The sequence below is a fragment of the Leuciscus leuciscus genome, assembly GCF_965113295.1.
Source record: "Leuciscus leuciscus genome assembly, chromosome: 13".
Classification (NCBI taxonomy): Eukaryota; Metazoa; Chordata; class Actinopteri; order Cypriniformes; family Leuciscidae; genus Leuciscus; species Leuciscus leuciscus.
Genome location: NC_138737.1, coordinates 38,401,387 through 38,425,906, shown reverse-complemented (window position 1 = coordinate 38,425,906; position 24,520 = coordinate 38,401,387). Strand labels below are relative to the sequence as shown.

Below are 24,520 nucleotides of genomic sequence, written 5' to 3'. Positions count from 1 at the left end.
GTTGCAATTGAAGTCCATTCTGTGTAGAAAAATCCTGGAATGTTTTCCTCAAAAACCTTAATTTCTTTTCGAAATTAATAAAGACATGGATATCTTGGATGACATCGGGGTGAGTAAATTATCAGCAACATTTTTTTTTAAAGTGAACTAATCCTTTAAGGTTGCTGTTACTAATTGGCTAAGAAATAGATAAACATGGTAATTTCCCACACATATACAGATAGACTGAAGCATATCTCCATCAATTATGCAGCTGACACTCGGACCCTGAAGTTAGGCATGTCGTGACCTTCCAGGACGCAGATTTGGGCGCAGATTTTGTTGTCCCGGACAACAACTCAGTCAATCTCCAATAATGCCAGTGGTTCCTTATTGATATTGAAATATTACATATTAAATATTGATTAATACCTTGATTATAATCACTCATTACATATACATTGAAGCAGAAGTGGATTCCAATCAGAGGGGAAGAGGGGGAAAAAGCTGATCAGAGAAAGGAGTAAAAAATAATTGATGTTATTTATGCAAATTTTAACCACCCTGTGTATAATGTGTATGTGTGTGTGTGTGTGTGTGTGTGTGTGTGAGATACAGAGCGCTCACCGAACAGGCCGATCCTCCATGCTGGTTTGCCTGCTAACCGTACTGCAGTGGTGGGAAGTGATGTGGAGTTTGTGTGTAAAGTCTTCAGTGAGTCTCAACCACACATCCAGTGGCTGAAGCACATCGAGGTGAACGGCAGCAGAGTCGGCCCTGACGGACTGCTGTACGTTCGGATCTTGAAGGTAAAACCTCTTCACTATTCTGAGATTTTTTTTTAAATTCTCATGTTCCTACACAAAATAATGTAGTGACACAGTTTGCAATATTTAATTGTCATACAATGTGTAAAAATTAACAAGCACACTCTTTGCCAAAGCATCCTCTCTCACCTCTGGTTGGTTTTCCCGGATCTCTTCGGCTTCATCCTGTGGTTCTTTTCTCTAGACGGCAGGCGTCAGCACTACGGATAAGGAGATGGAGGTGGAGGTGCTGCAGATCAGGAATGTGTCTTTAGAGGATGCTGGAGAGTACACCTGCTTGGCTGGGAACTCTATCGGCCACTCCAATCACTCTGCATGGTTGACTGTCTATAAAGGTATTTGTGGTTCTTGTGCTGTTTTTGGTTGATGGTTTCATATCCCTTTTTAACAGCAGCTGTTTACATGCACTCAAATCATCTGTTCATAATCAGTTTAGAAGTCAATCAGACTGAAAAGGCTTAATGTAAAATCTGTATGAGCTCGATCCAAATTCAATTTAAATCAGATTGAAAGGAGTGGTGTAGACCTGGAAAATCCAATCAACAGGAAAAAATTAAGTAAAATTATGTAAACGCATGAATTAGACAAATTTTGGATTCAAAAAATCCTTGCGCACATGCGTATGTCTACACGCGTTTTACATCATACAAATATGCATATGATTTTCTGACAGATTTCAAACTGGTCAGTGGATGCAACTACATATTTACTAAATATTTACTAAAAACAATCCTGACTTGATGGAAGTCACAAGCTATTATGTTTAAGTCATTGTCAGTGATAACCTAACTATTTAAAGGGATACTCCACTTTTTTCGGAAATATGCTCATTTTACAACTCCCCCAGAGTTAAACAGTTGAGTTTTACCGTTTTAGAATCCATTCAGCCGAACTCCGGGTCTGACGGTACCACTTTTAGCATAGCTTAGCATAGATCATTGATTCTGACGAGTCCAGTAGCATTTCTTTCAAAATGACCAAAGAGTTTCAATATTTTTCCTATTTAAAACTTGACTCTTCTGTAGTTAAACCGTGTACTAAGATCGACGGAAAATGAAAAGTTGCAATTTTCTAAGCCTATATGGCTAGGAACTACTCTCATTCCGGCGTAATAATCAAGGAACTGTGCGGCCGTACCATGAGTCCAGCAGGCGTAATGATATGACGCAGCGCCTGAAAATAGGTCTAATTCGGTTGTTAAGTCGTGACGTAACCACTCTCCGATAATACTCTTTCCGGGTCCAAAGTCCAGGTCCTCTCTACCTACCTACCGCTTTCGCTAGTGTTTTGGTTATTATTGAGTGTTTTTACAATGCCGCAGTGCTGTGTCCCGTGTCCCGAGCTAACTCACTTCAACCTCGTAAATCTTCTTTTTCATTGATGCCTGGACTCTACCCTTAATTATGCCACCTGAGTGATGAGCTACACTAACCACTCTGTTGGTGTTAAGGAATTTAAACCCTTTTTGACCGCCAAGGGTGCCTCACTAAGAAGGACGTGATCGTAAATAAATTTACAGGTTCCACCATTGTTATTTCTGGACGAGAGGAGCGCTTGGACCCGGAAAAGGCTAGACGTCACGCGTGACGTCAGACTTAACAATCGGATAGGTTAGACAAACTTAGTCCCGGTCACGTTGGAAGTTACCGAGCTGGGGACTATTTTCAGGCGCTGCGTCATATCATTACGCCTGCTGGACTCATGGTACGGCAGCAAAGTTTCTTGATTATTACGCAGGAATGAGAGTATAGTTCCTAGCCATATCAGCCTAGAAAATCGCAACTTTTCATTTTCCGTCGATCTTAGTACATGGTTTAACTACAGAAGAGTCAAGTTTTAAATAGGAAACATATTGAAACTCTTTGGTCATTTTGAAAGAAATGCTACTGGACTCGTCAGAATCAATTATCTATGCTAAGCTATGCTAAAAGTGGTACCGCCAGACCCGGAGTTCGGCTGAATGGATTCTAAAACGGTAAAACTCAACTGTTTAACTCTGGGGGAGTTGTAAAATTAGCATATTTCCGAAAAAAGTGGAGTATCCCTTTAACATCGATTATTTGCTGCATGAAAGTGAAAACAAACCATCTTAGTCAGAAATTATTTGAGTTTCTTTGTGAGGATCCTACACTGTAAAAATTGGTAACCTACTCTTATTAAAGAGCATCTACCCAATTTAACCCATAACAAGTCTTTTAAATGTTACCAATTCTTTTTAGTGTATGTTTATACTGTACTTTTGTGACAGATCCTGCAACAAATGTTTTTAATGTCTTGTCCTTGCCTTTTTTTCAGCATCATCCTCCAGTCCAGCCGGGTTGGTCCCATGCCGGTCTTCTGTACTGTTACCTGCCCTGTTACCTGTGTTTTTCCCCCTCATCTTAGTTTTTGTTCATTTGTTTGTACTGTGACCCAAATAAAACCCACAATTTCCTCTGCCCCAACTCCCTTTATTCTTCTTCCCCAAACCATCCCATACAAGGTTATGATGAATTTATTTTTATAAGTAGTGAAATGTTTGTTTAGTGAAAGGTCTTTTGAGAAAGATGGAAATTCGTATGATTCTTTTATTAGTTTTTCCCCCTACTTTGTGTTTTGAAGTTATATGCTTATATGTTGAAAAAATGTCACAAAAAAAATCAAACATGAACTGTGCATGTGTCAACAAGGTCAAAAGGAAAATGAACAAGTCTGTCTTAAGATTAGTGAGTTAAGTAAGTTTGGTGATTAAATGAAGATTAGAAAAGAAAAACATGTACTTATTTAACTTATTTTTATATACATTCTGCAAAGAGTGAGTCAGTGAGTGAGTGAGAGTCAGTGAGTGAGTGAGTGAGTGAGAGTCAGTGAGTGTCAGTGAGTGAGTGAGTGAGAGTCAGTGAGTGAGTGAGTGAGAGTGAGTGAGTGTCAGTAGTGAGTCAGTGAGTGAGTGAGTTAGTCAGTGAGTGAGTCAGTGAGTGAGTGAGAGTCAGTGAGTGAGTGAGTGTCAGTGAGTGAGTGAGTGAGTGAGAGTCAGTGAGTGAGTGTCAGTAAGTGAGTTAGTCAGTGAGTGAGTGAGTCGGTGAGTGAGTGAGTGAGTATTTTAGTGTCAGTGAGTTAGTCAGTGAATGAGTGTCAGTGAGTGAGTGAGTGAGTGAGTGAGTGAGTGAGTGAGTCAGTGAAAGATTGAGTTAGTCAGTGAGTGAGTGAGTTAGTCAGTGAGTGAGTGAGTTAGTCAGTGAGTGAGTCTTAGTAAGTGTCAGTGAGTGTCAGTGAGTGAGTTAGTCAGTGAGTGAGTGTCAGTGAGTGAGTGAGTTAGTCAGTGAGTGAGTGAGTTAAGCCTGGTTCACACGGGACGATTTTAAAATTGTCGGCCGATTTTCCAAACCTGAGAGACCCCACACACGGGGATAAAAAATCACGGGTCTAACAGTTTTGGTCGTACAGTGTGTGGTGCGCAGCCACACGGCAAAATCAACACATCACACACGAACCGATTTGACTCTCGAGCATTCCCAGATCAGACAGGAAATCGCGCAAAATACCTCGAGATCAAACGTGACTTCAGAGTAAACAATCATGGCGGACGAAGAAGATGCAGTGGCAATAGTTTGTAGTTTGTTTTTAACCGAAAAAAACCGTTATCAAAAGAAAAGGCGATGATCTCTGACGTCCACCGGACTTTCTGGTGCGCCATGCCGCCGGCTGTTTTGATTCTATTTCCCGGTGTTTCCTCGCCGCGTCGTCACCTCGCTTTCTGATTGGCTACACTCCACAGTCCACAGGCTGCGTGCTCGGGGGACACCACACACGAGAAGAAATCGGGCCAAATAAATCCAACATGTTGGATATCCCCGATTTGAGATCGGAGCGGTCCCGACGTCCTTCCGAGCAGACGAGAGCAGCCTTAACACACGGCAGGAATATCTGATCAGATTATTTTACGATAATCGGAGCATCCTTAAGATTGTCGGAAGGGGTGAATCGGGGCTAAAATCGGCCTAATTATCCTGCCGTGTGAACCAGGCTTTAGTGAGTGAGTCTTGGTGAGTGTCAGTGAGTGAGTTAGTCAGAGTTAGTCAGTGGGTGAGTGTCAGTCAGTGAGTGAGTGAGTGAGTCAGTCAGTCAGTCAGTGAATGATTGAGTTAGTCAGTGAGTGAGTGAATGATTGAGTGAGTGAGTCAGTAAGTTTTGAAGTTATATGCTTATATGTTGAAAAAATGTCACAAAAAAAATCAAAAATGAACTGTGCATGTGTCAACAAGGTCAAAAGGAAAATGAACAAGTCTGTCTTAAGATTAGTGAGTTAAGTAAGTTTGGTGATTAAATGAAGATTAGAAAAGAAAAACATGTACTTATTTAACTTATTTTTATATACATTCTGCAAAGAGTGAGTCAGTGAGTGAGTGAGTGAGTGAGAGTCAGTGAGTGTCAGTGAGTGAGTGAGTCAGTGAGTGAGAGTCAGTGAGTGAGTGAGTGAGTGTCAGTGAGTGAGTGAGTGAGTGAGTGAGTGAGAGAGTCAGTGAGTGAGTCAGTGAGTGAGTGAGTGAGTGAGTGAGAGTCAGTGAGTGAGTGAGTGTCAGTGAGTGAGTGAGTCAGTGAGTGAGTGAGTGAGTGAGTGTGTGTCAGTGAGTGAGTTAGTGAGTGAGTGAGTCAGTCAGTCAGTGAGTGAGTGAGTCTTAGTGAGTGTCAGTGAGTGAGTTAGTCAGTGAGTGAGTGTCAGTCAGTGAGTGAGTGAGTGAGTGAGTGAGTGAGTGAGTGAGTCAGTCAGTCAGTGAATGATTGAGTTAGTCAGTGAGTGAGTGAGTGTCAGTGAGTGAGTGAGTGAGAGAGTCAGTGAGTGAGTGTCAGTGAGTGAGTGAGTGAGAGTGAGTGAGTGAGAGTCAGTGAGTGAGTGAGTGTCAGTAGTGAGTCAGTGAGTGAGTGAGTGAGTGAGTGAGTCAGTGAGTGAGTGAGAGTCAGTGAGTGAGTGAGTGTCAGTGAGTGAGTGAGTCAGTGAGTGAGTTAGTGAGTGAGTGTGTGTCAGTGAGTGAGTTAGTGAGTGAGTGAGTCAGTCAGTCAGTCAGTGAATGAGTGAGTGAGTCTTAGTGCGTGTCAGTGAGTGAGTTAGTCAGTGAGTGAGTGTCAGTCAGTGAGTGAGTGAGTCAGTCAGTCAGTCAGTGAATGATTGAGTTAGTCAGTGAGTGAGTGAGTGTCAGTGAGTGAGTGAGTGAGTGAGAGAGTCAGTGAGTGAGTGTCAGTGAGTGAGTGAGTGAGTGAGAGTCAGTGAGTGAGTGTCAGTGAGTGAGTGAGTGAGTGAGTGAGTGAGTGAGAGTCAGTGAGTGAGTGAGTGTCAGTAGTGAGTCAGTGGGTGAGTGAGTGAGTGAGAGTCAGTGAGTGAGTGAGTGAGTGTCAGTGAGTGAGTGAGTCAGTAAGTGAGTTAGTGAGTGAGTGAGTGTGTGTCAGTGAGTGAGTTAGTGAGTGAGTGAGTCAGTCAGTCTGTCAGTGAATGAGTGAGTGAGTCTTAGTGAGTGTCAGTGAGTGAGTTAGTCAGTGAGTGAGTGTCAGTGAGTGAGTTAGTCAGTGAGTGAGTGAGTCAGTGAGTGAGTGTCAGTGAGTGAGTGTCAGTGAGTGAGTCTGAGTGAGTGTCAGTGAGTGAGTGTCATTGAGTGAGTGAGTGAGTTGAGGGTTGCGTTTGAACCGCATACTTCCCTACTAGGGGAAAAGCAGTTCAAAACCAGTTTTGAAAAAAAATTTGTGGATATAAATAATGAATAATAATGTTTCTTGAGCAGCAAATCAGCATATTAGAAATAATCTTATCTAAACTGTCTGTCTCTCCATACATGGTCAAAATAATGTGGACACTCAGACAGCACACCCATATTTGCTCACAAAACTCATACATTTGTTGAAGAAAGAAAAAAATAAAAAATAACAAGGATAGTTAAAAACTAGCCCAACCAAAACGATCCAATGGTATGCCGCCTACTGGAGGACTTTTTTTTTTGGTATGTCAATGGTACGTCTCCTACGCAAACTTATAATTTGAAAGTTCGTCCTTTTGTTGAACGCAGAACACATCTCTTCACTGGTGCTCATGTTGCAGTGTTTCCCAACTCATGTGCAGGTTTTATAAACCTTTTATAGGTGTTGGTGGTTGTTCTGATTTTGAACTGTTTCAGTTACTTAAAGGGATAGTTCACTTTGAAATTAATTTTTGGTATGTTTTAGCTTACCTCAAGGGCATCCAAGATGTAGGTGTCTTTTTTTCCGCAGTAGTTTCAATTTTGATATTTTTAGGTCAAACCGTTCTTGTCTGTCAGTCATATAATGCAGGTCTATGGTCACTATCTCAAAGAGCATGCACAGAGTCCAAATTAAAACAATTCCCCGTCGTCCAAATTAAACAATTCCCCATCGTAAGTACACATTGATGGCCTAAGACACGAAACGAGCGGTTTGTGTGAGAAAACGAACAGTATTTATATCGTTTTTACCACTTATACACAGCCATGTCCATATGATCTGATCTGACGTGTACGCAGACTGGTGCATATTTATATACACTAGATGTCGCCTTAAAGACATTCGTTCCAATGAACTGCCGTAGACAAGGCGACATCTAGTGTGTATATATCTATGCACCAGTCTGCGTACACGTCAGATCAGATCACTTGGACATGGCTGTGTATAAGTGGTAAAAACGATATAAATACTGTTCGTTTTCTCACACAAACCGCTCGTTTCGTGTCTTAGGCCATCAATGTGTACTTACGATGGGGAATTGTTTAATTTGGACGACGGGGAATTGTTTTAATTTGGACTCTGTGCATGCTCTTTGAGACAGTGACCATAGACCTGCATTATATGACTGACAGACAAGAACGGTTTGACCTAAAAATATCAAAATTGAAACTACTGCGGAAAAAAAGACACCTACATCTTGGATGCCCTTGAGGTAAGCTAAAACATACCAAAAATTTATTTCAAAGTGAACTATCCCTGTAAACAAAAGTGTCTATGTGCTGCTTTATATAGCCTAGCATTTAGGATGGATTCCCATGGAAGTCAATGCACCTGTAGTGCCCATCGCTCAACACCAAGCGTCCACCAAACCCTGGAGGAGATGGACTTTGAGAGAGGTGCATGCCCTGCTTATGTTCATATATCATCATATCACACAATGGTGGTATGCCTATAACAAAAACATGTGAATTGCTTGTTTGTAGGTATTTGGTCAGCTGCAATGGATGGAGATGTGGAGAGAGTCAGGGCGTTTATTAAAAAAGGAATTGATCCAAATATGAGGGACCAGGCAAACTACACCGCTTTGGTTTGTTCATTTTATAATTCACCACTAATGCAAAAACATCTCATAATGCATAACCCGGATCTTCTTTTTCTTTGGAGCAGCATTATGCCAGTCGAGCAGGTCATCTGTCAGTGTGTGAGTTACTCCTGGACAGTGGCGCTTGTGTGAACGCACAGACTCGTGGCGGGGCGACCCCCCTTCATAGGGCGTCTTACTGCGGACACCACAGTGTGCTCAAGCTACTGTTAGACCGTGGGGCCGATCCATGTCTGACTGATGATGATGGATCAACACCACTTCATAAGGTACTACTGCTCAACATAGCTATATTTGATGAAATGTCAAATGTAATGTCAAAACATTACAATATTGTGTTACTCCCTTACAAAGTAACTAATTGCATTGCTTAGTTACTTTTAAGAAAAGTGTGGTGTGGTGTGCCCACCCATTGGTTCTGTGGTTCAGTGGAGGTGGAGTCAGGTCTTTCTGCTCACTGCTTGGGTTAGTTTTGACTTCGGACTGCCAACTGAAATTGGTTGTTAGTCAAAGAGTTAGTTATAAGTGTGACAAAATAATCTTCATGCAATATTTAGGAAGAATATATCTATCAGAGGGAGAAATGGGGAGCTTCGACCAGTGACTATTTGGGAGCCAGTTATTTTATGAACATCTGAACCTGATCTGGAATTGTCTTTTTTTCAGAAAGAAAAATGTGAGTACACAAAATGGACTCTTATGTTGGTTTGTAATAAAATACATATGCTTTTTTTTTTTTTTTTTGAATTTGAACAATATTATTTTGTACTGTCATAATGTTTTTATAAACAACACTTGCCTTTTGAGAAGAGATGGAGTATGTATGTATGTATATGTTATGTTCTATATAAAGATAAATGTCTTAAATGTTAGGTGCTATGATTGATCACCATTAATTAAGTGTTTTGCTATTTTAATGGACCTTTCCGCTTTTATCAGTCACCTAAATAGTGGTGGGACAATTGTTTTTTTGAAAGTACATACAAAGTAGATATTTATATGAGGTCATTAAAACTGCTTGTATAATAATCATTTTAAACACAGAAAGCATATAAGTCCTATTTTATCCAACAACACTTTTGAGGAAGGTTTGAAATCTGTGGAAAATAAAACGGTACTCCATACTTGCGATGGTATGCGACTGAATAAATTATGCAGATAACCAATTCTTCACTGTTTGCAGCTTCTGTTTAAACTGTTGCTTTATTTATTGTTGCTCTAATTAATTATCCAACATATCACAAATCCATCAGATTGGTCAAACTTCCTCCAGTTTACATAATTTTGACTCATTCAGCAAACCTCTTTGGTTGTTCTTATACTGTTTCGGTGAAATTCTGCCCTGACACACACACACACACACACTTACGTGACATGTTTTTTTCTGCATGAATCAGTTTTCTCAGAAGAATGAACAGGAAAGGGTAGGGGCCTAATAGCCTCCTTTACTGGCAGTCTAGTGACTTGGGCAGCTTTAGTCAGAAATAGTTTGTGTAAATAAAGGAAAATCTTTTTCTTTTTTTTTTTATATCTGCTAAATCATTTGGTCATAAACTTAGCCTTCTTTATTGTGATGTTATTTCCTTACAGTAACCATACAGTTTCTAATCCCAAATTTTCCAAAAGTTCCAAAACACAGTCCCTCCAAAGGTTGTTATTCTGTATCAATCTCACTTTTTCTGAACTCCCTGAAACGCCAAGATGATTGACAGGGCACTTTAAACATTGACGTTAAAGATGACGAAGTGGTATGTCCCAAAGCTTGCCAACTCTTCTGATACTCTTCTGATACACTTCTTCAAAAAAAGAGAACTTTTAGGGCGTAGTATAAGTAGGTGAATTGGGATGCAGCAGCAGTTATTGTACGGGGTGGGACATTTCCCCAAACACGCTTGAATCGGTTGACCAATCACAACACACTGGTCCAACTGACCAATCAGAGCACATTGTGTTCTTCGGAAGGAGGGGCTTCATAGAGACAGGAACTAAACAGAGCGTTACTGACAGACTGGGAAGAGAGGAGCTGCAACAATGGAGAATATAAGAAAAATAATGTTTTTTCAGAGCTGACCTGGATGCAGAGAGAATCCTTGATGATAATGATGAAGAAGAAAACCATGCTGCTGCTGATCTTAGTACTTCTAACTCAGCCTCTTCAGTCACAGGGCAGATCTGCCACCCAAGCTGAGGGTAAGTTTTTTTCAACAAAATCAAATGTGATAATTTTCACCTATCTAACCTGCAATTCATTTTTGCAATTGTAAGATTTCTTTATATTTATATGACTTCTGTTGTGATTGGCTATAACCTCATCACAATCATTCAAACATCATTAAGATTTCTCAATAACTTACTTTAAGCTTAGTTTCAGTCAATTAAATAGTATATAATTGCAGGTAAGCTTTTTTCTTATTGCTTTTGTCTCCTTAAAGGCTGGCTTTTATGGTTCGGAAGCTTATAAAAATGTATGACGCGTTGCGCTCTGTCTCTATTCGGTTGTTAAGTCGTGACGTAACCACTCTCCGATAATACTCTTTCCGGGTCCAAAGTCCAGGTCCTCTCTACCTACCTACCGCTTTCGCTAGTGTTTTGGTTATTATTGAGTGTTTTTACAATGCCGCAGTGCTGTGTCCCGTGTCCCGAGCTAACTCACTTCAACCTCGTAAATCTTCTTTTTCATTGATGCCTGGACTCTACCCTTAATTATGCCACCTGAGTGATGAGCTACACTAACCATTCTGTTGGTGTTAAAGGAATTTAATCCCTTTTTGACCGCCAAGGGTGCCTCACTAAGAAGGACGTGATCGTAAATAAATTTACAGGTTCCACCATTGTTATTTCTGGACGAGAGGAGCGCTTGGACCCAAAGGCTAAACGTCACGCGTGACGTCAGACTTAACAATCGGATACGCAACATTTCCCACTCGGTCAAAACCACGCCCATAGCGCTAAACGCCCATCAAAGTACAAATGTGGGGAGGCGTCGCGACAGTCGTGTCGCAAAAGTGGATCTATACACCCATTTTCTGCTTGCTTCCAATTCCTCACACACAGGCATTTGCACAGGTAGGGCTCAACCTGTGCAGAGCACATGCCCTTTTTGCCCTTACACTCCAAAGTGCCCTTTTTTGTGGTGGTGTTTTTTTTTTTTTTTTTTATAAATCAATGTTATTGGTCACCCTTTACGCCTGTCTGTCTGTTTTACAAATATTTAGCCAATGAAAGTTCTTAAAAAGAGCTTTTGTAAATCTTGCTCTATCCTCAAACTTTCAGTAAACCTGATAACTCCAACCCCACTCGATGATAACTCTTTTTAATGATAAATCAATTTGACGTCAAAAGTTAGTCAAGACTTGATCAAGATACTGCATATCATTTTGAGGTCAGTTTGAAAGGCAATGTCTTCCAGTGGTAATTAGGTGAAAAGAGAAAGTTAATACCCACACTGAAATTGGTTTATGTATATGCAGGTCGATATGTTTGACATTCAGTTTACATCAAATCAATGTCATGGATTGGTTTTGACGTCAATTTGATTTGCATATTTGCATGTCTGAATGAACTAAAGTTCTGCAGCAGACAGCACAAAGTTTTGCAAGGGTAAACAAAGATTTTATAAGTACTGGCCTAAACACTATGTCTAGGCTCATATTTTATTTATTTGATGTCTGACTGAGACATGTGGGACCTGAGAGGCATTTGCCTGTGCATATACAGTGGACTAGCCTACACAAAAATTCAGATACGCAGAATTAGAAACATATCCGTTTTTATATTAATATTCTAATCAATATTTTCAAACAATGTAAGTTTCATAAGACTGTATATGAAAAACTATGTAAAAAAAAAAGGTATATTTAATATCTTACTCGATCAGAAGAGTTAACACAACTATAAGCCAAGTATACTTTAAATAGGCCTACTTAATTATACTTTTAAGTATATCTCGATCAAAAGATTGAGTACAAGTACAGGCCAAATATACTTGGACTTTTCTCTCAGTATAAGTCCAGCACACTTAAGTGTTATTTTAAGTATATTTCTGAGAAGTACATTAAGTATATAAAATGTAGACCGAAAGTATACTTTCTTATTTTTAGTTTAAAAGAAGTATACTAATAGAACACTTGAATAAACTTTTTCATAACAACACCTGCAGACGAATTGTGGCATCAAATGTATTAAACTTCAAAACTGCCAACAGACAAGCATACAGGTGCTATATATTATATAGACTCATTACATGCAAAGTGAGATATTTCAAGCCTTTATTTGTTATAATTTTGATGATTATGGCTTACAGCTTATGAAACCCACGGAATCAAAATCCCAGAAAATTAGAATATTACATGTAATCACACAGTAATTACACAGTAATACCATGGTCATTGAACCAGGTTTTGGTTGTTTTGGCAGTGTGGGCAGGTGCAAATCCTGCTGGAAAATGAAGTCAGCATGAAGTGCTCTGAACATGTCCTGGTAGACGGCTGCGTTGACTCTGGATTTAATAAAGCACAGTGGACCAAAGTCCTCTTTTCTGATGAGAGCAAATTTTGCATCTCATTTGGAAACCAAGGTCCCAGAGTCTGGAGGAAGAAAGGAGAGGCACACAATCCAAGATGCTTGAAGTCCAGTGTGAATTTTCCAGTCTGTGTTGGTTTGGGGAGCCATGTCATCGGCTGGTGTTGGTCCACTGTGCTGTCCACTCAACGCAGCGTCTACCAGGACATTTTCAGAGCACTTCATGCTTCCTTCAGCAGACAAGCTTTATGGAGATGCTGACTTCATTTTCCAGCAGGATTTGCACCTGCCCACAGTGCCAAAATAACCAAAACCTGGTTCAATGACCATGGTATCACTGTGTAATTACTGTGTGATTTCATGTAATATTCAAATTTTCTGGGATTTTGATTTTGTGGGTTTCGTAAACTGTAATCCATAATCATCAAAATTATAACAAATAAAGGCTTGAAATATCTCACTTTGCATGTAATGAGTCTATAGACCAATTATAGGTTTGTAAACATCCGGTATGTGCGCGCACCGGGGTTGCAGAAAGACCGGTTTAACAGCTGATCATTACACGGATACAGATAAGAATAATACTAATAGCTCGATTTAAAACATTTTATATATATATATTTGAGTTTATATTTAATTTTCGGAATGTTCTCCGCATATTTTAACAGTTTGTCGCCCAGCGATAAGAACTGTTATAAAATGAAATTAACGTTAGTGAGTGGGATACATCTTACAGATCCGTTTGCCATAAAACCTTCTGAATGGTTAAACGATGTAACGAAATGGCCAGCCATCCAGTGGCTAGAGATATACTGCGAACTGCACCTGTATGGCTGGGTATGTAACCAAAATAAGATTACTATATTACATTTTCATTATTTACCCATTTCAGTCAGTCTCAGCAATTCAATAAAACAAAATGTAACTTCTTATTTGCTGAAATCATACAACTGTTGTTATGTATAGCCTAAAGCACAATTAAACCAATGTGTTACTACATTATACAATTTTGTGCAGGTTAGGGTCATGCTGCAGTCATGCAGCTGCACTTATGGTTAAAGTTGAGCTGTGGGTCAGGATGGGAAAGACGGAGAAGTGTTGTACATCAGGAACAAATATGTGGATTAACACATCCAAGAGAGAGGTGAAACCAGCCAGACTGAGTGAGATCAGCTTCAGAAAGGCTAAGAGGACAGACACCCAACTGCAGCCATTCAGAGTAAAGTGTAGAAAGAACAATGTAAAAGGTAGACACAATCTGAATGTAGAAAAGATCAGGTTGTGCATATAACAAGCAGGTATTAATTACTTTTATTTAAATGAAAAGGGCAATTAATGAAAAAAAAAAACTAGTTGCAATATTGCACTAATAAAGCTTCTGAGGGTGTATTAGGACATGTTGTTCCAAGGTGTTACATTATTTCTGAGTTTTGATTATTTTGAAGCAATGGAAGTAAATGATTGAACAAAAACTGAACAAAAAAATGATGCAAAAACACATTTCTACAAGGTGTCCCAATCTGTGAACACCTTGGAACAGCCTGTTAATACTTAAATGTTGTTTTTAACTTTGGCAGTTTGCTGCTTACTTTTGTACCATTTACTGGACTTGAACTACTTATATTTCAATAAAACTACAAAATGGGGATGTTCTCAAACTTTTGACCGGTAGTGTAATTAATGTAAAAACAGTTTTGTTAATAAAAAGTTAAAGTTATAATCAGTGCCATGTAACTCTTAATGACATGTAACCAGCTTTGATTGTAGTTTGTATTAAAATAAGTTATCTAACATTTATTTTGTGGATTCAGAACTGACAGATGAAGACATTGCAGACCTGAAAGTATTGGCACCTAATGCAGCTCTGCTCACTAGCATGGACTTCAGTGACACAGACTCCGCATCAGAATCTGAAACAGAGACCGGAGACCTGCCAGAGCCACTCGTAGCTCTGTATGATGCCAATCTGAGATGCCTCTGCCAAAATGAACTACAAGAGAGGTGTGAAGAGACCTTCGAAAAACTGGGGAAGCAGTTAACGAATGACCAGTGTGTAAACCTTGAGCTAACGACTAAAAATCAGTCCCACTCTCAGGCCTGGCACACACACAGAACTGGAAGGATAACGAGCACAACCCTACATCGTGTATGTACTGTAGTAACCGAGAGCGCTAAAACAAACCTTGTAAAACAGGTAATGCACTACAAACAAACAAACATGAGTTGTCCCATGTCCCAGCAGTACTTTGGGGAAGAGATATGGAGGACACAGCCAGAAGAATATACACAGAAATAATGAAAGCACAACATCACAACTTTGACTTCGTGGTTTGGACAAAGCAAGATATTACCATCAACCGCATCACCAGAGATGAAGAAATGCTGCAAGCAGTCCTGCCTAAAGCTGAAGTGTTCTTTAAACGCAGAGTTTTGCCTGAGCTGTTAACACGCACCATGGATCCACTGATGCAAGCACCTGCAGTCTGCTCACACTGTCAAAGGCCAGACTTTGGGATGATGATTGACTGTGCAAAGTGCAAGAACAATTTTCACTACACATGTGCCAGAGTAAGAAGAAAGCTTGTGGATTGGTATTGTGATCAGTGCAAAAAAACCAACAACTCAGAATGAAATGTACTTCGAAGCAAATTATTTAATACAATACTAATATTTGACATAAAAACACTTAAATGTGCAATAAGTTATGTTATTTACAATAAACAGTTACATAAAGAATTAATCAAAATCAAGCTATCTACTTGGGACTATACATTTACAAAGGTTTGTTAATGCTCCACACACAATCACTATATCATCTAAGAGGTCAACCTGTGTGAGTGGAATAACAGTTGTCAGAATTTTGACATTTTTCCATCTGCCTATTACTCTTTCAATGTGTATTCGCACATTAGACAAACGCCTTGATATGTCCACTTCTTGAGCAGAGAGCTGCTTCTTTCCTTTGGTAAAGTGAGGGATCCTAAGGGTGGCACCACGTGTGGCAAGCTCATCTCTAATGGTAAAACCACAATCTGCTAGTATCTCATCATTATGCTCTAGAAGGTCATAAAATCCAGACTCAGCTGTAATTTGTTTATGCGAAACACGCCCGCCCCAACCTGCCGACAGAAAAGTAATGGCTCCTGCAGGTGACATGCCAACCAAATATTTAACAGTGTTGTAGTTTTTATAAGTCGAGTACATCTGGGCTCTGGAGGTTAAATTTGTGGGTCTGTTGATCAGAATTTCTGTACAGTCAATAATGCACCTGCAATGTTTATATTTGGGTTTAAAACATTTTGGCATATTCTTTAATATTACATGCTTGCTTGGCCACTTGATGAGAGGCTTTAAAGCCAGAGACATAGAAGGGAGCCAACTTCTCAAAATTCTAGAGATGTCACATTCTGTGACATTAAATCTGAAAGCAATATCCTTGTTGCTGAGCCCTAATCTTAGTTTTAGTAAGACGGCTAATAGATGATCCTCCAGGTTCATAGAGCCACGCACAACCTCTACACTGTCTTTAAGTTTGTTAATCAACCACTCAAAAATGACACTTGTCAGACCTGTGAAAAACAGAACATGCACTGCTTTGCTTTTGATAGAGCTAAAGGAAAATTGTGTTTTTCTGAGTGTTGTCTTTAGTTCCTCATTCTCAGATTTCAGTTTTTTTATGTCCAAACGCAGGTTGTCACACTCTGTAGAAAGTTGGCTGTACTTGTGTTTCAGATCATCATGGAGAACCTTTGGGACTGTGGCTTCTGAAATAGAGATTAGATTGTAATTGACTTATAAAAGATACATTGTCACTTGTTTTAGTTTAGCTTTTCTCAATTATTTGATAAGATGTTTTCAAGCAGCATGTGCTAAACAGAATAATGTTCAACTTCATTCACAACACAGTTCTGCTGTATTGAACAATATATAAACAGAATGACCTGATTCATCCTAATAATAGGCTTGTTTGAATTGAACTGGCACTGCACAGACCGATCGGTGAATGACATCAAAGTACCGCAAGAGTGAATAGAGAGTAGACTGCTCCTAATGGTTTTGAATCGCTCTTGCGTTACTTTGATGTCATAAACTGATTGGTCTGTGCAGCGCTGGTTCAAATCGAACAAGCCTAGAGACTGCCATTAGTTAAGATATGAGAAGTTCTTACCAATGCAAGGACCAGCAACAGGCTCTATTCTGCAGTCATCTGAGGACAGGCAAGCTCCTGCAGATTCTGATGCAATCTTATCAGTAACTTGGTCTGGTGGTCTGTGGGTGGGCTATCCCTTTTTCTTTTTCTCTTAAATCTGATACTCGGAGATGAGAGCAAACAGTCAGTCCAAAACAGTTTAGTTGGTTAGTAGACACAAAAACGATCTGGTCTAACAAATTATATTTACAAAAAAGATGTGACATTACTTGCCATACATTCTCTGCATATTGATGCATGCAATGTGATCCCAGTTAGCAACTAAATAAGGCAAAAGTGACGATATTTACCTCTCAAGTTTTGCATCGCCTTTGTTTATTTCACACTGTGTTGAGAATGAAAAGACAGAAGGGACAAAGTCGGGACTATTGAATTCCATGGATACCTCTCCTGCACAAAAAAAAGTGTATTCTAGTGATTGACAGTACGATAGAGTGTAACAGCAAACTTAGCCTGAGTTTACTATAACGTATTAGCCAAGAACTAACTTTACTACCAAGCTTAGGCTAACTAGCAAGACAACGTAACCAAATTGAAGGTAAGTTAGCTAGTAAGCAAGTTCGCCTCAAACTTGTACTTTATTCTGTGTTGTACAACTCATTATTTATTTACCGTTATTTTTGTTGTTGTAAGCCAAACCGAGTGATGTGTCTGATTTAGCGTAACTTAGCCGTTAACTTAACGTTACCTGATATGAAGTGTGAACCGCAGAGTCGGGCATTTTTAATTTGGTCCTCGTTCCAGTCGGCTCTTCTGATGGCTTGTAACCAAAGACTTCTGCGGTTGGCGTTAAAAGGAGTGCGAGTTGATGGTATTCGGTAAAACTTAAGACCACTGTTTACAGATTTACGATTCTGGCATCCGACTGCACAACACAACATTTTCCGGTTGTTGTCTTTTGGTCCCGACATGCGCAGTAGAACCTGCGTGACGCCGTGTGACGTAGGGTGATAATTCCCCTTATAGGGTGATTAGGTCAGCTGGAACCGGGAATACTTACCCATAAATCCTGATGTACTCTTTACATCATAAGAAGGATGGCGCCTACACTAATATTAGTCTCTCTGTTTATCCCGAGGTTTACCGCAGTCCGCCGCATCCAGATCTGATGAAGGACCTGCGCCTGGACACGACGACAATGCAGCCCTGAAGTTTCAACTAGTCTCTCCCCTGTGAAGGACTCCTTCTCCTTCCCTTTACCTCTGTACAGATAAAACGTTATCAAAATTATTCCAGTTTCCATGGATCTGCGGAAACGACTACAAATTCTGTATTATGAATTTTTAAGGCCACACAAGTAATTTGGCGAGGTCAATTTGTAGTGAAATACTACACGCCTGCACACATATCTATAGACTAAACAAGTAGTACGCATTAGGGGTGTGACGATAACCGCATCACCGCAATATCGCGTTAATGAGATGCCTACCGCGGTGTGAGGTCATCACCGCACTTTTTTTTTTCTTTTTTTTTTTTGCTGAAAGTTACAGGAGTGCATATGGTGTGTGATATGAACTATAAACACATTAATATTTGCTTATAATTTACTGTATTCTGCGAGTCCCATGTTCAAGGGCTTCTGGAGAAAAAAAAACGCTTCCTGCGCAAGGGAGGGACAGTCCGTTAAACATATGGGGGATTTATTTTTTGTGTGTGTCTGATTATTATTAATTAACTGCTAGGTTTCAGTACTTGTGATGTTTACAGATAATGTTCAATTAAATACAAACAAACACAGGCATAAAAGACAATAACGTAAACAGTTGGAGTTAGATTTTAATTGCAAGTAGCGATCTCTCTTATGTGGTATAGGCATAACAGTTGACGGCGCTAGCCGAATGACATTATTAAAAAAATAGCCAAGAATCTAGTGTCTAAGCCAAATACTGTGTTGCCTTTGAGGCAGGTGACAATTAAGGGGAAGCCGGTGAATTTGGACAAGGCAATATGCCGTATTTGTCGCACAAAAGTATCTGTCTCGCGAGGAAATACCACTAACTGACCACATCTTAGAAAAATTAACCATCCTGTGGCGTTTGCTGGACTTAAGTGCAGCACACCTACCTTACCCCTCATTTACACTGCAAACGTCTGCGGTGCATTACGTCTGCTACAAGGTTTTATTCCGTCCTCCACGCGGTGCCAACTCACACCAGGAGCATTTCAGAAGCGGAGCGACTGGATGCGCGAGACCACGTGATTTGCCTGTCCGACGTGGTTTTTCTTGATTTTTGAGTTTCTACCATACAGTCTATGGTTTCTACCAAGGATATTGGTGTGTAACACGTTTGGGAGTTTGCACAGGGTGTTTATTTTGAATTTGACAATGTTTTTTTTTTTTTACTTTTATTTTGTATTCCCGGTGCGACTTGGACGCGCGTCCGTCAAAAATAGACTAGGCGCCTATATTTAGCGAAGCGGTGCGGAGAGCCGCTTCTGGGAAGCTTCTGCTTCTGAAACGCGCCGCGTCGCGGCCGGTGTAAACACAAGCATTGACTAGAATGGGCGCGATCAGCTCCGGTAGCCGTGTCGCAGCCGTAATGCGCCGCAGATGTGTGCAGTGTTACCCCTCATTTACACTGCACACATCTGCGGCGCATTACGGCTGCGACACGGCTACCGGAGCTGATCGCGCCCATTCTAGTCAATGCTTGTGTTTACACCGGCCGCGACGCGGCGCGTTTCAGAAGCTTCCCAGAAACGGCTCTCCGCGCCGCTTCGCTAAATATAGGCGCCTAGTCTATTTTTGACGGACGCGCGTCCAAGTCGCACCGGAAATACAAAATAAAAGTAAAAAAACACTGTCAATTTCAAAATTAACACCATGTGCAGACTCTCGATTGTATTGCACACCAATATATCCTTGGTAGAAAGCATAGACTGTAAGGTAGAAACCCCCAAAATCAAGAAAAATCACGTCGGACAGGCAAATCACGTGGTCTCGCGCATCCAGTCGCTCCGCTTCTGAAATGCTCCTGGTGTGAGTTGGCACCGCGTCGAGGACGGAATAAAACCTTGTCGCAGACGTAACGCACCGCACACGTGTGCAGTGTAAATGAGGGGTTAGGCCGGGTTCACACCGGACGCAGAAGCGGCGCGGAACGGAAAATCACGCGCGGTCCGGCGCCTGCCTGTTCACACCAGACGCGTATTCTCCGCGGCGGTCGACAAGCGCTTCGTTGTTGTTTATTCAGAGCTATTTTTTACATCATGGGTAAGTAAATAACCTCATAAAATGAATACACCATATGTTTCTGTAACCAAGAAGTTTGTACACTTCTTTTATTAATCCGTTGTCGAGACACACACGCAGCCAGAGAGAGAATATGGTAGACAGTTTTTTTCTTTGTTTGTTTTCATCTTTCTAGTCTGTTTAGATACACAAATATGATCGCATTTGTCACTCGCGGTATTTTAATTTGAAAATTGCTTTTATTTTGACAATTGACCGGATGTCTCGTGTTTCTTGGTGTGACTTCCTGCCGGAATGGACGCGGATCACTCGCGGTCGCGCAAAAAATAGACCAGACGCCGAAACTGGCGCTTCACGGCGCGGGCCGGCCGCGGCATGCCGCGGCGCTCCGCGTCTGGTGTGAACGACACCCATAGGTTAACATGGGCGCCGAAAGGAAGCGGCCTCCGTTCCGCGCCGCTTCGGCGTCCGGTGTGAACCCGGCCTTATGGTGTGTTCACACCAAAAGCGAATTTCTTTATTGGCGCGCGTAGATTACATACAAAGTCAATGCAAAGACGCGAATCGGGGCGAATTGTTGCCGGGCGGTGCGAATGACGCGAATTGAGCGACGCGTTTCCTGAATCGCGTCTTCCGCGCAAGTTGAAAGCGGAAAATTCGCATGACGCTTAGTTGCGCAAGCCAATCAACGAAGAGCTCATTGAAACGTCACCGGTTTCTGGATGGTGCTGTGAACACGTCGACATTTGGATGTCCTCCGTTTTTGGATCTTCCACAACAAATACAAAGCAGCAATACGTCTTATTCTAGACATGACGGAAACGTACGGCAGAAATAAAGTGTTGTTGTTGTTGTTGATACTCTTTTTGGCGGGATATTTATTCGCTAGTGACACGGACGCGCGAATGGATTAAAATGTGCAAGCGTCTAACTAGACGCGATAGACGCGAATTTGACGCTCTATTCGCGTTCGGTGTGAACACACCATTACTCGACGCGTCCGCACGAGCGCGAAGGTGCGCGCGGCAAAAATGACGTCATTGCGGTGTGGGCGGTCGTGCGCGTTGGGTTCGCAAGACCCAATTTCGCCTGGCGGTGTGCGCGACATTTTTTTGTAACAACGCGCGCGGCGCCGCATCCGAAGATGAACGACTTCGAGCCGAATCTGGCCGAGCTCGAACTTCTCACCACACCGGCACCCAGTTTGCATGTCTAAATGAGTTGCTTAACATTTAACAAATGAGCATACAATAGCATAAAAAGTATTTTTAATGAACATAAAGGTCCATGTTTAATAAAAATGTTCACGAAACTTAATGAAATGTTTAGTGAAATTAGAAAATATAAGAGATTGTTAATTTATTTATATTGTATATACATTCTCATATCCATATATTTTGTTTTATTGTCACTAGTAATAATCTCAGGGTTTACTGGGTTTTACACGATTCTTTTTGTAGTGTGGAATTGGTGGCCGTGTACTAAAATAAACATTGTCACGTGTGTATAGCTTCTTCTAACCGCTGATTCCTGATGGTTTAGAGTACAATTACTCGAGTCGCCCCCTATCGTTTCAAAGAATAGTACAACGGCGAGCGCGTCGAGTATAAACGCCTCGTCCGTTTGGGGAGGTGCGCGCGCAGTCTGCGGACACTCGCGCTGCGGAGACAGGCGAAAGTATAAACAAGGCTTTAATGAGGGGTTAGGTCGGCGACACACTGGCTGCGTGGCGTGTCCGTTTTTATTTCGGCTCCCATGTTAACAGGTTAGAGCTTGCACACTGCCTGCGTGACACGCGCGTCTCAGTTGCGGCACACGTGTGCATGCTAGAAATAGAACCGACGCCTATTTTTCACGCAAGCCTGTTGGAAGTTTCCTGGCAAAATAGAATAGGAAAATATGTTTGTATGTCATTTTGACATGAATACATATTAATAAATTACATTTTGATGTTTGAAAGTTTAGGTTTTGATATAAATGTAATTAAAAAAAATATTATCGATGTTCAAATATTGCACATATTTGGGGGGTCGGGGTCGGTTAACCGCCAAACCGCGAGATTTGTTGCTTCTTTACCGCGGTAAGAAAAAATCCCATACCGTCACAGCCCTAGTACGCATGTGCATGCCGTCAGGGTTTTCATGGATTTGCGTTTTTGAAGTTCGAGGAGATAACGTTATTTAAAAAATGTCAATGCCTGCACCTTGGAACCTATTTCAAGGTTTGCTTTCTCGAGCCACCAAGCACTGTTCTCTTAAGAGAGGTCTCTCGTACTGCGTAAGTATCTTACGCTAGGGGAAAATCCCTTTTCCGCGAGATATTGAAGCCAAAAAATTATCCTTAATTTTGTATTGTAAAACGCGTTGCGGCAGCATACAGACATAGGCAAGACGGCTCGTGTGCCTATTGGCTGTTCTGCGGCAACTGCAGCAGCCTATCGAGCGAGGCCTAGCGTGACGTCAGACCCAATGAGGGTGCTTCGCGCCCACTGCGTCACGTCCCGCTGAAACGGGCGTGGCTTAGGCCTATAAATCCAGCTCGCAGGCAGCTGATATCTGATTTTTCATCTCTTCAGCGAAGCACACGCATTGCTGGATCCGGAGAGAAGCCGCGCCGTCTGAGGAAGCCTTTGCAGCGGGACGAGTCGTCACTGAAGTCGCTGGCCGCGCCGCCTTCAATCGCCTTCCTGCTGCGCTATCCGGCACCTATATCCTTTACACTCTCTGCTGTGTGTGTGTTCGCCGCCGCGACACACACTGTCTAAAAGAGCTTGTGTCTTTTTAAAGATGCCTTCCTGCGGCTCGTGCAGAGCCACACTCAGCGACGGGGACCGCCACGTTATCTGCGTTTCCTGCCTGGGTGAGGATCATGCAGCTCTCGCGCTCGCTGACGGCGGCTGCCCTCATTGCGAGCTACTGCCTATGGCGACTCTGAGGACTCGCCTGGCATATTTCGCTGAGACTGCACCTCCACCCGCTATAGTGCCGCGCCGTAAAAAGCGCCGTGCTCAGCGGGTCCCGGAACCTTCCCCCACCCGTCAAAGCTCGCCGGTTCGCCGCCGCTTCCGTCGACGACGGTGATGAGAAAGCCGCGTCGAGGGAGGATGATTCCTGCTCTCTCCTGGCATCGGGCAGTGAGGATTGAGCGAGCTCTGTGGATCTCGCGCCCTCTGCCCGCACATCGTCAGGCAAAAGAGCTAGCATCGAGTCAGAGCTGATGCGCGTACTCGCACAGGCCGCGGCGAGCCTCGGCCTCGAGTGGTCTACGCCTGAACAGCCTGCTCACAACCGGCTGGATGGATACTTTCTTCCTGGGGAGCACGCTTCGCCTGCGTCCAGACCAGCGCCTTTTCTTCCTGAGTTACACGAAGAAGTCGCTAAGTCTTGGAACGCCACCTTCTCAGCTAGAATGCGCTCTTCTGTTTCGCTAGCATTCTCCGCTGTTGATGATGCTAAAAACAGAGGGTACCATTCGCTGCCGCCGGTCGAAGAAGCGATAGCAGCCCACCTATGCCCGCCCTCTGCTGGACGGCGCGCTAAGCTGGCGCTACCTTCAAAAGCTTGCCGCATGACGTCAACCCTGCTCGGTCGCGCTTTCTCCGCCGCTGGGCAGGCTGCGTCAGCGCTGCATACTATGGCCACACTGCAAATTTTCCAGGCCGATCTCCTCCGAAAGCTGGACGAGAAAGGACCAGATGCAATTTGCGTGCCAGACTTGAGAAGTGCTACGGACCTCGCTCTCCGCGCTACTAAGTCTGCTGCACAGGCCATAGGACGGAGCATGGCCTCTCTCACTGTGACTGAGAGACACTTGTGGCTAACGCTCTCTGAGATGTCTGAGTCTGAGCGCGCCGCGTTCCTCGACGCTCCGCTTTCTCCTGCTGGCCTCTTCGGAACTTCCGTCAAAGATTTAGCGGAAAGATTCGCCGAGGTACAGAAAGCGTCACAGGCTATGAAGCACTTCCTGCCGAAGCGCTCCAGTTCTGCAGCAGGCCGTGCGAAACCGTCTGCTCAGAGCTCACAGCCTCAGCCTCCGCCCACCGCCGCCACTTCGCAGCGCCGACAGGCCCGAAGCGCGAGACCGCGCTCTCGCTCATCTGGCCGCCGCCCCGCCCCGCGGTAAAGCCCGAGGCCCCGAAGTCCTCGCGCAGTGGCCAGTGAGGAGGGACCTCCTCTCTCAGGCCAAGGGCTCGATTTGGCATCCGCGCCCAGAGCTGTGGTCCCTTCATGTTTGGGCCATCAACGGGTACCCGCTGACCTCCCAAGCGGAGTGTTAAACACGATCACGCAGGCTAGAGCTCCGTCTACGCGACGTCTCTATTCCTCGAAATGGTCAGTGTTCTCCAGCTGGTGCACAGCTCGTGGCGTGTCGCCCCCAGACTGTGGGGTGACGGAGGTTCTCTCCTTCCTACAAGAGCTGTTGGACAAGGGCAGGACCCCTTCCACGCTCAAGGTTTATGTGGCGGCCATAGCAGCGTTCTC

General features: G+C 42.6%; 1 protein-coding gene and 1 long non-coding RNA gene across 2 annotated transcripts in view; both read left to right on the top strand.

The window, feature by feature from the left end:
• LOC309512827 (fibroblast growth factor receptor 1-A-like) overlaps nt 1-24,520 on the top strand; it is a gene marked incomplete at its 3' end in the record, with an annotated part of 73,151 nt that overhangs the window by 14,037 nt on the left and 34,594 nt on the right. Inside the window, exon 7 of the mRNA XM_082188554.1 lies at nt 598-788. Coding sequence (XP_082044680.1) covers nt 598-788 — 191 coding nt within the window. The remainder of the gene's footprint in view (nt 1-597; nt 789-24,520) is intronic.
• On the top strand, nt 4,871-8,043 carry LOC309513067. The gene is made up of 3 exons (XR_014211265.1): nt 4,871-6,894; nt 7,818-7,909; nt 7,997-8,043. It is a non-coding gene; the product is annotated as an uncharacterized lncRNA (long non-coding RNA).